Source organism: Schistocerca piceifrons, chromosome 2 (genome assembly GCF_021461385.2).
Source record: "Schistocerca piceifrons isolate TAMUIC-IGC-003096 chromosome 2, iqSchPice1.1, whole genome shotgun sequence".
Classification (NCBI taxonomy): Eukaryota; Metazoa; Arthropoda; class Insecta; order Orthoptera; family Acrididae; genus Schistocerca; species Schistocerca piceifrons.
Window position 1 is genome coordinate 717,789,419 of NC_060139.1, and position 19,160 is coordinate 717,808,578.

The 19,160-nt window shown below is 44.3% G+C and overlaps 1 protein-coding gene across 1 annotated transcript in view; it reads left to right on the plus strand.

Annotated features, from left to right (window-relative positions):
- The window catches only part of LOC124775793, a 157,330-nt gene extending 141,730 nt beyond the window's left edge, over positions 1 to 15,600 (plus strand). The window contains exon 8 of the mRNA XM_047250624.1: positions 14,246 to 15,600. Coding sequence (XP_047106580.1) covers positions 14,246 to 15,013 — 768 coding nt within the window. The 3' untranslated portion in view covers positions 15,014 to 15,600. The remainder of the gene's footprint in view (positions 1 to 14,245) is intronic.
- The last annotated feature ends 3,560 nt before the right edge of the window (positions 15,601 to 19,160 follow it).

Consider the following 19,160-nt stretch of genomic DNA (forward strand, 5'->3'; position numbering starts at 1 on the left):
TCACTTGTTTATCGTCTTGCATTTGCTGCTCTATGTGCACAAATGACGGACGCCACATTTATTTACACCGACGGCTCGAAAACATCGTTAGGTGTAGGGAGTGCCTATATTGTTGGCGACACCCCAAATCACTTTCGGCTTCCCGACCAGTGTTCGGTTTATACTGTGGAGCTTTACGCTGTTCTCCAGGCTGTCCACTACATCCGCCGCCATCAGCGGATACAGTACGTTATCTGCTCAGATTCTCTCAGGTCTCTCCTCAGTCTCCAAGCTCTTTATCCCTTGCACCCTCTGGTCCACCGGATTCAGGACTGTCTGCGCTTGCTCCACCTGGGGGGCGTCTCGGTGGCGTTCCTCTGGCTCCCGGGACACGTTGGTATCTGTGGAAATGAGGCGGCCGATATTGCGGCCAAGGCTGCAGTCTCTCTTCTTCGGCCAGCTATTCAATCGATTCCCTTCGCCGATCTACGGAGCGTTCTATGTCGACGTGTTGTTCATTTATGGCACACGCATTGGTCGACACTTACCGATAATAAATTGCGGGACATGAAAGCTCTTCCTTGTGCTTGGACCTCTTCCTCCCGAACGCGTCGTCGGGAGGAGGTAATTTTAACTAGACTCCGGATAGGGCACTGTCTTTTTAGCCATCGACATCTTTTAAGCGGCGATCCTCCCTCACTCTGTCCCCACTGCTCTCAGCTGTGGACGGTAAGACACCTTTTAATTGAGTGCCCCTATTTTAACCCGTTACGCTCCCGTCTGCAGCTATCGCCTGATATATCGTCGATTTTAGCAGATGACACGCGCTCAGCCGATCGCGTTCTCGAGTTTATTAGTACCAGTGAGATGACGTCAGTCATTTGAAGCTTTTGTTGGGGATAACCAACCCCTTTCTGTAGTGGATTTTTAAGCCTTCCTTCTGCGTTTAGTTTCTCCAATTTTATGACTTTCGTTCCCATTGCTGCTGGTTTTCAATTTCGGTTTTTTACTGTTTCCTAAGTCACGGACCGGGCGCTAATGACCATAGCAGTTTTGCGCCCTAAAACCAAAACAAAAAAAAAACCATTGGTGGATCGTGAACAGTGACTAAGCAATCACACGCAAGGGACACACTTTCAAGAAGTCGTGCTTTCGGGTGGCACAAAAGGTTTCGTTAAGCGCAGAGATTCAGTAACATACCGATGCGAACGTTATAATATTATGGCTCAAAAGAAACAGTTACTGTTTTTGTTATTGAAATAGTGTGTTTAGTGTCTCTGTTTATATGTCTGTGACGGACAATGTCAATATCTAGAGCGACGTCTACTACTCCCACAGCGTACGTAGGTAGTTCCGTACACGTAGACAAACTACTCTCGTGGTGTAGAACAGCTGCCGAATCCGACGGTCGCCTGTAAAATTCTTGAAATGTAAGAGAAAGAAAACTTACATAAGATTTTCTCGAATTGGGGTACTGCCATTTGCGTTAGGTCATTCGATGATTAGCTGCGAGTGAAAGAGTTCGTTTTAGCAGGGAAACCTTTCTCTATGCTCCTGGCCATGATACTGAAGCAGGTTCTACAGCAAACATCGACCATCAAATGTTCGAAGTCCTATACAAGCTTGTCTACATTACAGTTCATCACAGAATCCTTAGATCACAAATAAATACGTGAAATTACCTTTGAAATGCACCAGAGTGCATTATGGCTGTTACTAAACTCCACATTAACGTTACATATCGTTCGTGAATCTCAAAAAACACGGTATACAATATGGCGGCTAATAATTGTTTCATTGCACACAGTTCATTCACATCCTCTCGTTACCCTGTCTTGCACCAAAATCAGATCTCATACCGTTTTTCTTACATTTCTTCGCTCGTCATGGAGCAACGCTAAGTCTAGGAATAAATATTTCCCCGCGCAGGCGAAATGCGCCGCCTCGCGATATATGATAGCTTTGAACCATTAACGATAGGAAGGTTGTTGAACCATGAGCTGATAGATTCAAGACACCTAACCGCTAGGAATATTACAGCGTGTTTCAAAGAGAATATACGAATTACAAAGTATTATTTTGTCCAAACGATCGATCGCTGCCCCTCGGCTCGGCTATTGGAGAAACGAATACATAGTCTAGTTTATACACTCCTGGAAATGGGAAAAAGAACACATTGACACCGGTGTGTCAGACCCACCATACTTGCTCCGGAGACTGCGAGAGGGCTGTACAAGCAATGATCACACGCACGGCACAGCGGACACGCCAGGAACCGCGGTGTTGGCCGTCGAATGGCGCTAGCTGCGCAGCATTTGTGCACCGCCGCCGTCAGTGTCAGCCAGTTTGCCGTGGCATACGGAGCTCCATCGCAGTCTTTAACACTCGTAGCATGCCGCGACAGCGTGGACGTGAACCGTATGTGCAGTTGACGGACTTTGAGCGAGGGCGTATAGCGGGCATGCGAGAGGCCGGGTGGACGTACCGCCGAATTGCTCAACACGTGGGGCGTGAGGTCTCCACAGTACATCGATGTTGTCGCCAGTGGCCGGCGGAAGGTGCACGTGCCCGTCGACCTGGGACCGGACCGCAGCGACGCACGGATGCACGCCAAGACCGTAGGATCCTACGCAGTGCCGTAGGGGACCGCACCGCCACTTCCCAGCAAATTAGGGACACTGTTGCTCCTGGGGTATCGGCGAGGACCATTCGCAACCGTCTCCATGAAGCTGGGCTACGGTCCCGCACACCGTTAGGCCGTCTTCCGCTCACGCCCCAACATCGTGCAGCCCGCCTCCAGTGGTGTCGCGACAGGCGTGAATGGAGGGACGAATGGAGACGTGTCGTCTTCAGCGATGAGAGTCGCTTCTGCCTTTGTGCCAGTGATGGTCGTATGCGTGTTTGGCGCCGTGCAGGTGAGCGCCACAACCAGGACTGCATACGACCGAGGCACACAGGGCCAACACCCGGCATCATGGTGTGGGGAGCGATCTCCTACACTGGCCGTACACCACTGGTGATCGTCGAGGGGCACTGAATAGTGCACGGTACATCCAAACCGTCATCGAACCCATCGTTCTACCATTCCTAGACCGGCAAGGGAACTTGCTGTTCCAACAGGACAATGCACGTCCGCATGTATCCCGTGCCACCCAACGTGCTCTAAAAGGTGTAAGTCAACTACCCTGGCCAGCAAGATCTCCGGATCTGTCCCCCATTGAGCATGTTTGGGACTGGATCAAGCGTCGTCTCACGCGGTCTGCACGTCCAGCACGAACGCTGGTCCAACTGAGGCGCCAGGTGGAAATGGCATGGCAAGCCGTTCCACAGGACTAGATCCAGCATCTCTACGATCGTCTCCATGGGAGAATAGCAGCCTGCATTGCTGCGAAAGGTGGATATACACTGTACTAGTGCCGACATTGTGCATGCTCTGTTGCCTGTGTCTATGTGCCTGTGGTTCTGTCAGTGTGATCATGTGATGTATCTGACCCCAGGAATGTGTCAATAAAGTTTCCCCTTCCTGGGACAATGAATTCACGGTGTTCTTATTTCAATTTCCAGGAGTTTATTAATAGCCGCAAGGTGTCAGTTGTCTTGTGTTTTGCTTGATAACCGTCATATCTTTAAACTGGCTACTTCGCAGCAGAAATCATTTTGCGTTCTCGAGTTTGCGAAGTGCAATTCCGTGATTACAGTGCAAAGACGTTTCAGGTTGAGGTACCAAATTGATCCTCCGAATGGGTGGAACATTCGCAGATGGTATCGACAGTTTCTAGGTACAGGATGTGTACGTAAAGTAAAGGATCCTGGCCGCCTTCCTGTGCCTCAAGAAAATGTTGCTTGAGGTCAAACTGCTTACCAACTAGTATTTCAAAACCAACTCGTCGTGCCAGTCGGTAGTTGCAACTGCCTACAAGAACAATTTGGCGTGTTTTGAGACATCGGTTGGTTATGAAGTGAAGTGCGTGAATAATTGAATGAATCTCTACCGAACCGTTGGATTGGTCGTCAAGGAGCTGGCGGCTTAGCATGTCTCAGCTGGACTCCACGGTCACCGGATTTCACACCCTGTGTGCACGATATCAGAACAACTTAATTTGGATCGTGATGTACCGTACCGTGGCGTGGCGTGGCAAGACAAGGCACCCAGACAACGCAGCTACCCCTCACGGCATTCTTAAAGTTGACAGAGGATACTTATGCATATTGTATATGACGGATGATGGAAGAACTCAAAATACGCTACTGGCCATTAAAATTGCTACACCACGAAGATGAACTGCTACAGACGCGAAATGTAACCGACAGGAAGAAGATGCTGTCATATGCAAATGATTAGCTTTTCACAGCATTCACACAAGGTTGGCCCCGGTGGCGACACCTACAACGTGCTGACATGGGGAAAGCTTCCAACCGGTTTCTCATACACAAACAGCAGTTGACCGGCGTTGCCTGGTGAAACGTTGTTGTGATGCCTCGTGTAAGGAGGAGAAATGCGTACCATCACCTTTCCGACTTTGATAAAGGTCGGATTGTAGCCTATCGCAATTGCGGTTTATCATATCGCGACATTGCTGCTCGCATTGGTCGAGATCCAATGAGTGTTAGCAGAATATGGAATCGGTGGGTTCAGGAGGGTAATACGGAATGCCGTGCTGGATCCCAACGGCTTCGTATCACTAGCAGTCGAGATGACAGGCATCTCATCCGCATGGCTGTAACGGATCGTGCAGCCACGTCTCGATCCCTGAGTCAACATATGGGGACGTTTGCAAGACAACAACCATCTGCACGAACAATTCGACGACGTTTGCAGCAGCATGGACTATCAGCTCGAAGACCATGACTGTGGTTACCCTTGACGCTGCATCACAGACAGGAGCGCCTGTGATGATGTACTCAACGACGAACCTGGATGCACGAATCGCAAAAGTCATTTTTTCGGATGAATCCAGGTTCTGTTTGCAGCATCATGATGGTCGCATCCGTGTTTGCCGACATCGCGGTGATCGCACATTGGAAGCGTGTATTCGTCATCGCCATACAATTGTATCACCCGGCGTGATGGTATGGGGTGCCATTGGTTACACGTCTAGGTCATTTCTTGTTCGCACTGACGGCACTTCGAACAGTGGACGTTACATTTCAGATGTGTTATGACCCGTGGCTCTACCCTTCACACGATACCTGCGAAACCCTACATTTCAGCAGGATACCGCACGACCGCATGTTGCAGGTCCTGTACGGGCCTTTCTGGATACAGAAAATGTTCGACTGCTGCGCTGGCCAGCACAATCTCCAGATCCCTCGCCAACTGGAAACGTCTGGTCAATGGTGGCCGAGCAACTGGCTCGTCACAAAACGCCAGTCACTACTCTTGATGAACTGTGGTATCGTGTTGAAGTTGCATGGGCAACTGTACCTGTACACGCCATCCATCCAAGCTCTGTTTGACTCAATGCCCAGGCATATCAAGGCCGATATTGCGGCCAGAGGTTGTTGTTCTGGGTACTGATTTCTCAGTATCTATGCACCCAAATTGCGTGAAAATGTAATCACATGTCAGTTCTAGTATAATGTATTTGTCAAATGAATACCCGTTTATCATCTGCATTTCTTTTTGGTGTAGCAATTTTAATTGCCAGTAGTGTACTAGTGAATTTTATGGCCTGTTACAGAACACTACAGGAAAAATATTCTAAAAAGGCGGAAACTTACGCACCCGAGTGGATAAGAGGCCTGTTACATGTATAGTAGGCACAGAGGAAGAAAATACACTAAATAACAATGGAAAGAAGGTTGTACGATTTCCCACACGTAATGGAGTAAGAATAACGACATTTTTTTAAACATCGTGACATCCACAAATTGTGAGTAGCTAAAGACACATCCCCACTCGTACCATGATTAGTGAACTTTAGCAGCAATGTGTTGTGCGTTTTTCACTTGTATTACCGAAGCAAAGTCACAGTCTGATGACAGACCCACAGTCACAAGCTTAGATCTACTTTTGAAACTTCCTGGCAGATTAAAACTGTGTGCCCGACCGAGACTCGAACTCGGGACCTTTGCCTTTCGCGGGCAAGTGCTCTACCATCTGAGCTACCGAAGCACGACTCACGCCCGGTACTCACAGCTTTACTTCTGCCAGTACCTCGTCTCCTACCTTCCAAACTTTACAGAAGCTCTCCTTCTGATCTACTTATTGTCACATTATAAGTGTTGGCGAAAAGCAAGACTCTTGTGGAGTTTGCCTGCGGCTTGAGTCCCGTTGTGGAAACTTTGGACGTCTCTTAACGAGATGGCGTGAACAATGAGACAGAACAGACCAAAAGGCCTAGACGACGACGACGACGACGCAGGAAGAAAGCCTCAATGTAAACGGGTCCTGGATCCCAGTGTTGCAGCGAACAGCTGTTGCAGGTAGCAAGCGGAGATCCAGTTGACAATGATCAGAGATGAATCCTCAGACGTTGGCGTGTCTGGTACATATAATCCCCGGTCGCGGGCTCGATTCCAATCTGCACCAGTAATAGAGGGTGAACCACTGACAGTGCCAGTCACTCGTGCTGGCGAAACGTTAGGAAAATCGTTAAAAGTAGGCCGAAGATCCCGGACGTCAAGCGGCCAAGAAACTTTCAACAATTTTGTACTTTTCGAGTGTGTTTGATTAACAGTATACATCTGGGTGTTGAGCCAAGTTTGTATTTCCATTTCCGCACAGTATTTCGACGACCGATCCTGTCGTCTTCTTCAGGAGCTGATAATTTTGCTGTAACGTGTAATCGCTCCCTGGGCTCGAGTGGGGCTAAAGACGATGACTGGGTCGGTCGCGTAATTTTGTGCGAAAATGGAAATCCAGACTCTTCCGAACATCCGGAAGTACATCATTAATCGTCGTCAACTTATTTAAAAGACGAACTGAGAACATTTAGTAGAGATTCGGCTAACGCAGAATAATTACGATTAAAGTAGAATCAAGTTATAAACCATGAAATGGATAACTACGTTCCAAATAAAGTAATAGGACCCTTTAGACTCAACTCGGTTTAATTGCACCATTCGCAAAATGTTGCGAAAATGATCACTGAACTCTGTCTACAAAAGACAGCAAGAAGAGTGACAGAGGAAAGTTAATAGTACTTCACGCATTTGATAAGAATGGCCATGTGTGAAGCCTATGAGATGGTGGTAAAAGTGAATGTTAAGTAAACAGAGATACAGTGCAAGTTTGGGAATACAATGTGAGTCTTGACAGTGCGGAAACCACAAGAAATATCGCTGTACTTAAATATCAGCTGTACTGGCGAGAAGACTTATGAACAGCCGAATGTCCTAGTGAGAAGAATGTGGGGAACCATTGATGATAATGGAACATCCCGGAAACTTGTGGGTGGTGATTTGCTCAGCTAAGTCATCGTTTGGTATAAACACTTGGACATATTGGTACACTGGGGATTCAAATTATCCAACTGAAGAGCTGAAAAGACAAGCACATAATTTTTTTTTGTGTGTTAGTTAAAAATATAAAATATCCAGAAAAATGAACAGGACAGTGTTCGTTGCAATGGACTGCAAGATGATCGGTGCTTTACAGACAAGTCTCTTTTATTATTTTTCATTCCCAATCCCTAAAAGTAGAATGGACTGATCGAGTAATGATCCATTGTAGTTACGGACATTGGAGCCAAATACCCGATGAGGTGGTAGTGGGACAAAGGCAGTCTTAATTGGTAAAATTCGGGAAGTGATTTCCAATTTCAATATTTGCCTTATAACAAAAGGAATCCGCCAAAAAACCTCGGTCAGAATCGGGGAATGGAAAATCAGCTTAATTCAGAGACGAAGTCCCTAATATATATTACGAAAGTGGAATGTAGATATAGCGGTATTTGTTAGTGACTACACAGTAAAGTCGATAACTTGCGTGGCACGTAAACTTTTGTTCTTTCCAGCCACATATTCCCCAAGCTTGGAATGGAGCACAGGAGTTTGCAATTGGAAATAGTTGCGAAGGGACTTCCAGTTCCGGTATTCGCTACATAACCAAGAGAAACCTCCCAAAAACGTTGTTCGGAACTGGAGGATTGGGACTGCTTTAACTTATTTCTGGAATAATGTTGATCATTGTCCCAGATAAAATTAAAATTTTGTTTATGAGTAAGTATGCATAGATGATTTACATCTTCCATTCCCAATTCGTAAGAGCAGGATCGGTTGTTGTAGAACTTAGTTCCAGCAGTGGAAGTGGGTCAGAGGGAACATGACTATGTATGGGAAGTGATTTCCAACTCTGGCATCCGCGTCAATACCAAAGGAAACCTCCCGAAAATCTTGGTTGGACTACTTCTTCACATAGTGGGCGGTTAAGAGGGGAATGGAATGAAATGATTGCACGAGACTGATGGCTGGGAGTCCTCACCTAGGGACGTTCAGCTGCCAAGTTGCAAGTCTTTCCAGTTGATGCCACATTGGGCTACTCGTGGGTGGTGGTGGTGGTGGTGGTGGTGGTGGTGGTGGTGACACAGAGCAGAAAAAATCTATGATCCAGCCAGAAACGAATCTGAGCCCACTGCTTGGCAGTCAGACCCACTGACCAGTCAGCTTAGGGGACGGACAGTTACGAGGAATTTGCGATCTAGAGGTGGTGTGGACTGTCTAACGCTTTGTCTGCTAGTGGGTTCAGGTTCCTTCTGAAACATGAAGTGAGGTTGCTATATAATAGCCATTAACGTAATGCATAGTCCCAGCCTCCAGAACATAATAAACTCACTACATTAGTTACATCACTAACATTAATTATTCTTGATACAAGTAATCGACGAAGTGACGTCTCCGTAGGTCCTCCATCGCGTCACAGGCTCTCAGACTGAATACTTGCGTGCCATCGCTGGCAGCCTCAGGAGTTCATGACGTTCTGTATAACTTCGAAAGAGCGTAACTTCCTGCATAAAAATTATTCTTAAAAGAAAATAACCTCGGATTCTCTTTTTTGCCTTAAATTTGCTTAGCAACAGAAAAGTTTCTTATAAATCAGTAACTTTTGTGGAATAATGCAATACCTGTTTACCCACAATTGGTAACAACAAGGTCGAATTGTTCTTCTCTTTGCGAAGTAAAAGCTGTATTGATAATACATAACAAATGTAAATTATGTTGTGAGATGGGGTTCAAAACCCAATACGGGCCCTTCAGGGGCATTGCACTGCCGAACCTCCTCCAATTCTTTACATAGGATAGCGAGTGATTGATTCATTAAGATAACATAAATCTTTGTCTAGCAGCTATGATGGGTAGTCGTAAAGTTTAGATTATGGCCTTCGTAAAATGAAGCTGTGAACGTGAAGCTTGGTGGTCGGGTTAACCGTGCTCTACATATTCACCCGTCGATACAACATATTTTTCCCATCGAGAACGACTTCGTGAAGAGTTGGTTGTGTATTTTGGCTATTAAGGAAACGTTCCACCTAGGAAATCACCTCGTAATTCTGTTAATGCACCCCACGCAACAGTTTCATCATCTGAGGAAAGAGGAACAAGTCACTGGATAACATTTCAGGATAATACAGGGTGTGGAACAAAATGTGATGACACAAGAGGACGGCATTGGACTGTGTCGTCTGCAGAATGGCTGGTAGCGTTTTCCCCATGACGCTCCTGTAACATGTTCAGGTGGTATCAGTAGTATGCTGTTGTGATGGAGTGTCCCTTTTGAGCACAAACTATTAGTACGGCACCATTTTCATAACACAATTATGAACATGTATGTAGAAGGGGCAACACTTAGTAATGGAGAATGTGAGAACAAACGCCATGGTCCACTGTAAGCTGAATGTGTAGGTTCTAACAACCCTACTACAACAAAGGTCAAAAATTAATTATGATTGTAGTGTTGCTCACGCTGCTAAATATTGCATTTTCGGGCAATAACAAAGTTATATTATGTGGCAGGTGTCATTATAGCACAGTTAATAAAGTCATTCCTTGAAATAATGGATAAATTAGGCACTCACCTTTTCGTGTTTCCCACGCTAGTGTCGTTGTGGACTCATGGCTCAATCGTCGAAAATCTAGGTAGTGATGATTCCAAGCTCCGATGCAAAGAGGCCTAGGTGTTTTTCTGCGATATTCAAAAGTTTTATATATATGTTTCATAAACCATTCTTGAAGATTAAACTTTTGCAAGTTAGGACAATGATGATGTAAAAAAAGTAATCAACACTCCGAATTTGTTACACTTTTTTATTACTTATGTTGCAATATCACGTAACTCGTTCCAAAACATCACTTCACAATATAAAACATACTTGAAAATATCTTCCTCACTGTTAAAGTTCATATTTCATAAACTGACTACAACTTGCGTCTTTTTAACATGACGACCAAAGCTTGACTCTCTCATAACCGCTTACGCGCCCAAAAATCAGAGTTACAAGTACGTCAAAGATCATAGTGACAAAAGAAAGAAAACACACAAGAATAATATCATTGCAATATATACATATCGAAGTACCTCTACATTAATGAAATCAAATCTGAATGTTGTCACAGAAATATGTTAACTATTTTACAGACACACAGTGCAATATTGCTGGTATCGAGAGGTTGCGGTGAGGTGCCGTAATGGTTACGTAATTCAAGTACCATTACAAGGTCCAAACCATGGTACTAAAAACAATTCTCAGAACATCTCAAAACCACCTCTGTCCTGAACTACACCCTCCAGACACTGCAGATTAAACGCCTCATTGGGCCGTTAGTGCAGTCGACGCCGTGCAGCTTTTGAGATGTGGTGAAACCGCGACTCTTCGGACCACCCTACACGTTCCTAGTCAGCTACTACGGTCCTGGGCATATGGAAGGCGTAGATTTATATACCGCTGTGAGCAGTGCACTTTCGCAAACTATTAGACTTCAAAAATCATTCTCTATTCGCGATGTCCCCACGGAAACTGACTGACATGGACGTACATTCACTGGCAGCGGCAGTTCTTCCCTGGTTAGAAACTCGTCATTCACAGGGCATAACACCCGTCTTCAGTCCGTCAGGTAGGATTATTCTACGACCACTGTTATCAGGTGGTGTTATATGACAGAGTGGTGCACAACTTGTCGTAGACACTTAGGACAGTCCGCGTTGATACACGAAAAAAATCACGCAACCTGATTCACGGTGTGGTCATAGGAATCTCAGAACACAATGGGTCCCCTCTCCCATTCTGTCTCGTATCCTCATCGACTCGTCTTACTGCGCTGCTTCCACACAGCCGCCTGGTGTACACACACACACACACACACACACACACACACACACACACACACACACACACACACACACACACACCATTTGACTGTCATGGTTTACGTTACCGATGGAGAGTCGCTACCGATGGGAGTCGCGTAACCGTGTGGTACCAGTTCTGCATCAATTACAGCACCACAGAGCAACCAGCGTGCTGCTGTTTTAAGTAGGTGACTAATGTTTTGTTCAGTGAGCTGCGCACACGCTCGTATCAATGTTTATTTCAGAGAGCAGAGTAGACTGTAATCTGATCCACTGCGCACTCCGATTCTTTTAACTACCAGGCGAGCTGCTACTGGAACACAAGGGGTAACACTTGGGAATGTTTGAGAGGGAATTTCGGGTATTTGCGTTACAACCAAGGTAAATACATAGTAAGTCTCATCGCAGCTAGATGAAAATGTTATTTCCAGTACAATATGTTCGAGACAAAAATATGGCCTAGTGTCTGTCTGGGTATCTGATTATTTTTAAGGGAGTAAAGACACAACTTGCTCAAGATGTGTAGTGTGACTATCCACCTTCTCTCCACACATGGCGTAATATAGTCAGTCACTTTTCGACCGTGGGAGTGCCATTGAGAACAGCTCCTTAAAAGTGCTAGCTCAAAGGAAACATAATGGACCCAGTACGAAAACTGAAATTTGAAAGAATAAGTGACGAACCGGAACTGTGGCCGTGTCTGTTGAGGTCGACGACAGTTTGAGGGTATTGTCTTGTATGTTCTCTTTTTACTACACTGTTCAGTCACATTGTGAAAGCCTGATTAGAGTCAACGAGGTTCTTGAAGGTAGCAACAGGGATGTGAACCGACGCAGGCTTCAGTGACGTGGGCAGCTGCGCTAGGTTTCTTGGTTGTAGATCAATGGAGTGAACAGCTCGACCGAGGGTCCCACAGATTCTCATTTGGGTTTAAATCTGGGGAGTTTGGTACCGAGGGGGGAAGGGGGGTGGGGCGCACGAGAAATTTATCAAGGCGCTCTTTGAACCACGCACGTACTCTCCGAGACACGTTGTATAGTCTTGCTGGTAGATGAAATCGTGTCAAGGAAAAGCAAACCGCATGTAGGGGCGGATTTCGTCCGCAGGGATAGATGCATATTTGAGTTGATCCAGTGTGCCTTCTAGAACGACGAGATTACCGAAGTAATGTCCTCCGGCCTGGACCCTTTAGAAGATTGTTACAGGGTGTTAACTTCCAGATGCTTCACGCTGTATATGCCACAGCTATCTGTCCGATGGAGCATAATACTTGATTCATGTGAAAAAGGCCAGCTGTCACCACTCATTGGACGTACAGTTAAAAAACTGTACTGGCGTGGAAATTCGAGCCTTCGTTGCCGATGAATGGCAGTGAGTATGGATGCATGAACCAGGCGTCTGTTGCAGAGACCCATACGCAGTAATGTTCGCTGAATGGTCGTTGAAGAGACACTGTTGGTAGCACCTTGGTTCATCTAGGCAGTCAGTTGGTCAACAGTTGCACATCTATTCGTCCATGCACATCTCTGCAACTGAGATTCACGTCTATCGTATATGCTCTCTGGTGCACAACGGTTGCTCAGCCCTGGATTTGGATAGCGCCATTTTGCCATGCACGGTATACTTTAACCACTGCTGCACGTGAACAGTTTACAAACTTGTCCGATTCGGAAATGCTTCCACCATTGGCCCGGAAGCCTTTGATCATGTCCTTATGGACGACAGATAAATTGCTCCGTTCCTGCATTACCACAACTACTGCACCGTCTCCCGCGTCCTCTGACACACTTCATATATCCTCCACTGCTGGATCTGCCACCTGCTGTCTGTGAGTGGCTGTCGTACGTTGACGTCGAACATATTTAATGTTGTTTCAAAGAATATGCCTTTTTGCATGCTGCACATCGAAATTTTTTATTTTTATTTATGCACCCAGACGAGTTTCGCCTTTTTTACAAGGCATCTTCAGTGGGTGTCCTGAAATATTACATGATTTGTTCATTTTTACGCATAGGTTATGATATGGTTTCAGATCTAAGTTATAGATTTAAAAGCAGTTCCTTAACGTTTTTTGTGAAATGGGAAGGTACTTACTTACAGGTAACTTCTAATTCATTGCATCCAAGCAAACTCCTTTTTCTCATCTGGTAACCAGGTGGACATCTTACAGTTCACTGTTTACGTTGCACATCACTGTAACTGCCATCTTTTTAATACAGAGTTTTATTTGTTGTTCTAAGTGTTACCAACATCCTCAGTTTTCTGCATTCAACTGTTTCGCGTGTGTGCGTTTCATTATTTTTTTAACAAAATAACTTTTTTAAATAATATTTATTTAGAAAATAAATCTCTCTCCCTCTCTAATACGCGCGCGCGCACACACACACACACACACACACACACACACACACACACACACACACACACACGAAACAGTTGAATGCAGAAAACTGTTGGTAACACTTAGAACAACAAATAAAACTCTGTATTAAAAAGATGGCAGTTACAGTGATGTGTAACGTAAACAGTGAACTGTAAGATGTCCACCTGGTTGCCAGATGAGAAAAAGGAGTTTGCTTGGATGCAATGAATTAGAAGTTACCTGTAAGTACCTTTCCGTTTCATAAAAAAAAGTTAAGGAACTGTTTTTAAATCTATAACCTAGATGTGAAACCTTAACCTATGTGTAAAATTGGACAAATCATGTAATATTTCAAGACACCCACTGAAGATGCCTTGTAAAAAAAGGCGAAACGCGTCTGGGTGCATAATTAAAAATTTCGATGTGCAGCATGCAAAGAGGCATTTTCTTTGAAACAACTGCAATTTATATACAGCTGCTGCGAAAATGGTCACTACAAGAAACGTGTTAAATTCAATGTGCTTGGGCAGTGTATTTCGAGAAGTTTTATGTTTACAGCAACTGGTCTTTGTGTTTATTAAAGTCGTTAACGTGACATTTTGGTGTGTGTGCTGCAGGACTTGCCGGTGCTGCACCACCAGCAGAACGTGTACAACTACTACAGCGGCGCAGGCCTGCCTTGGCAGCACGCCTCGCGCCCGCAGACGGCGCAACAGCAGCAGCAGCCACTACTGCAGCCTGTCATCTGCGGGTGGGCGCCGCCCTCTCCAGAACAGCAAATCCCTCTACACTCCCACACAGCTCTGTTCCAGCCTTACCTCAACTGGAGGCTCCACGGTCAAGCTGGAGTCGACGCAGCAACTAACTTGCAGCAGAGTGCGGTGCTGCAGGTTCAAACGACAAAAAGTGAAGAGGCAGGTGTAAAGCAACGAACCACCGTAGGGGAAGCTGTGTTCACACAGAAGCCTCTTGTGGAAGCTCCGCCTTCGTCAGCTAGGGACAGCCACTTGGGCGAGGGGAAGAGCGGACTCGGGGAGGCATCCGGAGACAGCCAGCTGTTCGAGCAATCGCAGAATCAGCCTACGTCGGCGCCTGCACCACCTGCAAACTCCACTAGAGAGTGGCAGGCTCCAGCCACTGGGTCGAAACACCGCCAAAACGCGACAACTCGCGATCCCTGCTGTGGCGGAACGACGGACGCCGCTGGCCAAAGTCAAAGGGTCAACGCCGCTTCTGAGAAACACGACACCGAAGACAAGCAGCGGTTCGCGAGTGAGATCCGCCCTCTGCAAGGTACGCACGCCGCTATTCTGTCGGGCCTCGCTGTCACCACAACCGTGCCTGTTCTCTCTAGCACCGGCGGCAATGCTTCTAGAAGCAGGTGACATATCGCAACACCCAAACTATTTACGTGCCACAGCCTTTTCGAGGCGTTAGTTTAAATTACGTATTTTTTACATTGTTGTTCATAATGAACAGTGCTCACAAGCGTAAGAAATTTCATGCAATCTGTGATTTTTTAGTGATTGTTTTTCGTGTTTATTCACTATTGTAAATACCTTCACAAAATGCCTATGCCTTTATTGTATTTAATTAAATTTGCGAAAAATATTAAAATAGTAAAAGGTATGCATCTTGGATGGAATATCATATTGTTTCTGTACATAAAATTTTGTTTAACAAGAAAGCTAAATTGCGTAATGTGAACAATGTACGAATTGGTATTATTCAGTCACCAAGTGGCAGAAACATACTTTCTACCTCTAGTGGTATTCTGAACGATCTTCATTCTCGTTTGCCATAATCTACCGAGTGCTAACGTGATACTGCTTTCATCCTTACAATGCAATATGCATTTGATTATCTTGTGTGTTTTATCAAGTGTGAATAGTAATGTCACCATGTAACGTGCAATGTTATCTTGATGTGTAAAAATATCACCGGATATATTTTATGGGCTGCTACATGTGGACTTTGTGTGACTAATACTGTTTGGATTGCTTGTAATGTCCTTAGTTGAAATACATTTCATGTTACTTCACACTGTTGTCAACTTACTGTTTGCACATTCCGTCAGTTGTTTACCAAGAGGGTGGATCATATTCTAGACTGAAGATAGAAACAGTTAACATAAATATGTTGAAAAAAGTAAAATTACCTTACTTTTGGCTCCGCCTAATATTATCTGATCCACTGTCTAGGTATGCATACTATACCTTTCCCTTCCATGTAGTGCGTTGGTTCAATAATGACAGCTTAATTAGTGCTGCCGTACGGATAACTTTGACAAAACACAAAGCTTTCAGCTAAAGGATGCAATGTAATTGTAATTCCAACGACTCTACCTTACACACCTACAAGAAACTCTCAAAGGACGGGGAGTAACACTACTTCATTTAACGATGAATACACCCCAGGTGCGAACACTTTATTCGTAAAGCTACCAACTGTTTCAGCCCCGTCTAAGGATAAAGACTTGGTAATGGCTTCCCATGGGGTCGAAACAGGTCGTTAACTTGTCAGTATTTTAATGCTGACCGTAGTTGTCCATTTTGAGATTACAGTTGCGGCTCCACTCACATATTCAAGTGTGATGATACTATTTCATTTACCTTTATTGTCTCTTTTTTATTGTAATCGCATACACTGAATCCATAATAGTGTTCAAAAACTGTAGACCAGGGATGGAAGTTTGGGGAACGATAATGTTTAATATTTGATAAACACGCTCAGAAACTGAAGAACCGTCACCAATCACTTGTAACTAAACTGACAACGGTCCGGCTTTCAAAGTTTTGCAGAACAAACTGCTTACGTACAAGACAGTGGAACTAAACAGAAAACTTTCTATCCTTTAAAGATCACACCAAAAAGTATGTGTCAAAAGGGCTAAGACTAAGATCAGTATCTGCGAGTGCAGGTTCCCGTGACTATTCTCATCTTCAGTGAGACATCTCCGGATGTATGGCCATGTTTTATAAAGCAGTTCCGGCCGCAGTTGAGTGGCTTACATCAAGGGTAGGCACTGTATTTACATTGTCGTAAAAATACTAGATAATGGGTGTGAACGACAATCATCTGCTCAATAAATAAATTGTAAATCGCTACATCCATCTGGGAAAAGATCAAAACTGAAAACAGGAATTAATCTATTTTATCCATACTGGATCTTGACAGTAAAATACATATTCTTAAAAGTTTATGGCTAACCGTCTTCTTTTTCAACAGTTCAGTGAATAACTTCTCAATGCGATCAAAAGGCAAGTGATAAACGATTAAATTCGTTCTAACTAGAAAAACGCCAACTTCTTTTCAACTCATAATACAAGTTACGCTATTCTGAGCTGCTAGTAACAGAAAAAGTGGTTTAGGTTATATTCATGAAATCTACTTCAGATTCTGATACACTGACTTCAAACTCACCTCGACGGTTAGCGAAATTATGCTTCTGAAACGTCAATATGAATGATTACACATACTATTATATAATAAAACAGCGAAAGACTCGTTCAGCATTAAACGAATCCCAAATTAACACTCATTAGTCCCCCGCTGCACCACTGACAGCTGCAATAATTTCTACAATAGTTCGCAAGAAATTGCCAAGGAGCGTTAATTACTCAAAGGAGAATGGTGAGTTAAGCAGTGGGGGGAGGGGGGGGGGGTGATACTACGAATGAAGACGAGGTATAACGTCATTCATGGCATGTATGAAATCACCCAAGTGGCTCAGGACTGAAAACAGATCGTTTATTCGTCCATACAAACACAAGCGCCCATCATACATGTTCAGCTATTTAAAGAAATATACTTTTTAAGTACATTTTACGTCTACAGGGAAAGGTATAGTGGCAACAGTTTTTGGGAATACGTCGCTAAAAAGACAGAAAGACAGTTAGAAAGCTTGAACTAGATACTTTGGAAGTAACAATAAGAAATTAAAATAACGATGTCACCGGGTTAATGTATATTTGTAAAAATTTAACGGGTTTCAACTGTTTATGTGAATGCTTAACTCTGGCTTTCGTGGGTGAATCCTTAACCAAAGAAATTAACGCCTTCTTATCTGTCTCTAATAAACTGTCTCTAATAAACTGTCTTCTAACATCTTTATGGGTACTTAAGATTATATCTTGTAAATATTTTGTAAAATGATGTTGCATGATTTTTCTCTAGGAATATATTTTGGGATAGTTAAGTAGCCATTAAATAATCTATAACCCGTTGGAAGCATTTTGTAATCATTAAAGATATTGAAACAGTATAGTATGATATGTACTCGTAATGGAAACGGAAAGTATTAACCAAAGCAAACAGGTTTGTTCGTAAATCTTTGGTAAACATAATTAGCTGTCATTACAGGTTTCCAGCCGTTATTTTAACAAGAAGGTTTGACACATTGTGTGTGCCAACAGGTCGCCGAAAGCATGGCAAATGCCTGCGTTTTCTTTCTGTTTTATTTTTGGCTTCAGAAAGACATATGACAGTATTCACCAGAAAAGCTTTATGACAAACTTGATGAAGTCCGAAATAGCTAAAAAAAACTTACTAAACCAGCCAGTATACCTAAATAATACAAAGGGCAGTATTTAGCATTGTGATCTTGTGCCTAAATAGAATAATTACAGAAGCATTCTTAATAATTTCAATTTTACTCAAGTCGGAGATACGAACGTCACTTTCTAGCACATGATCATCCACTTTGTCTAGATCCTAGGAAGAACATGTACAAGTAAGATCTCTGATATTACAATGTGCTGAATTGGTCTCCCCACAAATGGATAGTAAACAGAAAACTTCAGTAGCAGTAACCATGCCAGGGGCCAGAGTTCCACTCCAGCCACCGATAGTGGAAAGATGGTGCTCTCAAACGATCTAAGAACTCAAGCAACTTGAAGTTTTCACGGAGGGCACATTATGCCAGGCAGATCAGAGTCAAGTCGGCAAGTGATATTGTTAGTCTATCATTTAAGTCACACTGTCTGCCGGCCGGAGTGGCCGAGCGTTTCTAGGCGCTACAGTCTGGAACCGCGCGACCGCTAAGGTCGCAGGTTTGAATCCTGCGTCGGGCATGGATATGTGTGGTGTCCTTAGGTTAGTTAGGTTTAAGTAGTTCTAAGTTCTAGGGGACTGATGACCTCAGCAGTTAAGTCCCATAGTGCTCAGAGCCACACTGTCTGTCAAGCAAAATTCAAACTCGAGATATGCGGGGCGTCCATCGTACCAGTGATACTGTATGGCTGTGGGATTGTAGTATGCAGAAACAGGACTTCTATAACCATCTTGTTTTTGAGCGTAAACTCCAGCATCTTCGGGCAAGTTACGATGGAAGTACTGGATAATGGCGCTCACTGTACACTCGTGAACTGGATGAAATACGCAAGAGTCTGAACACTATTGACCTTGTTAGGAAGCCCACATCACTCAGACACCAACGATGACCTATAAAATTTCTCACTTTTGTTCCCAGAGGAAAGCGGCCGCAAATCCGAGCAAGGGAAAGATAGAGGAAATACCTGAGGATCTGTTGCG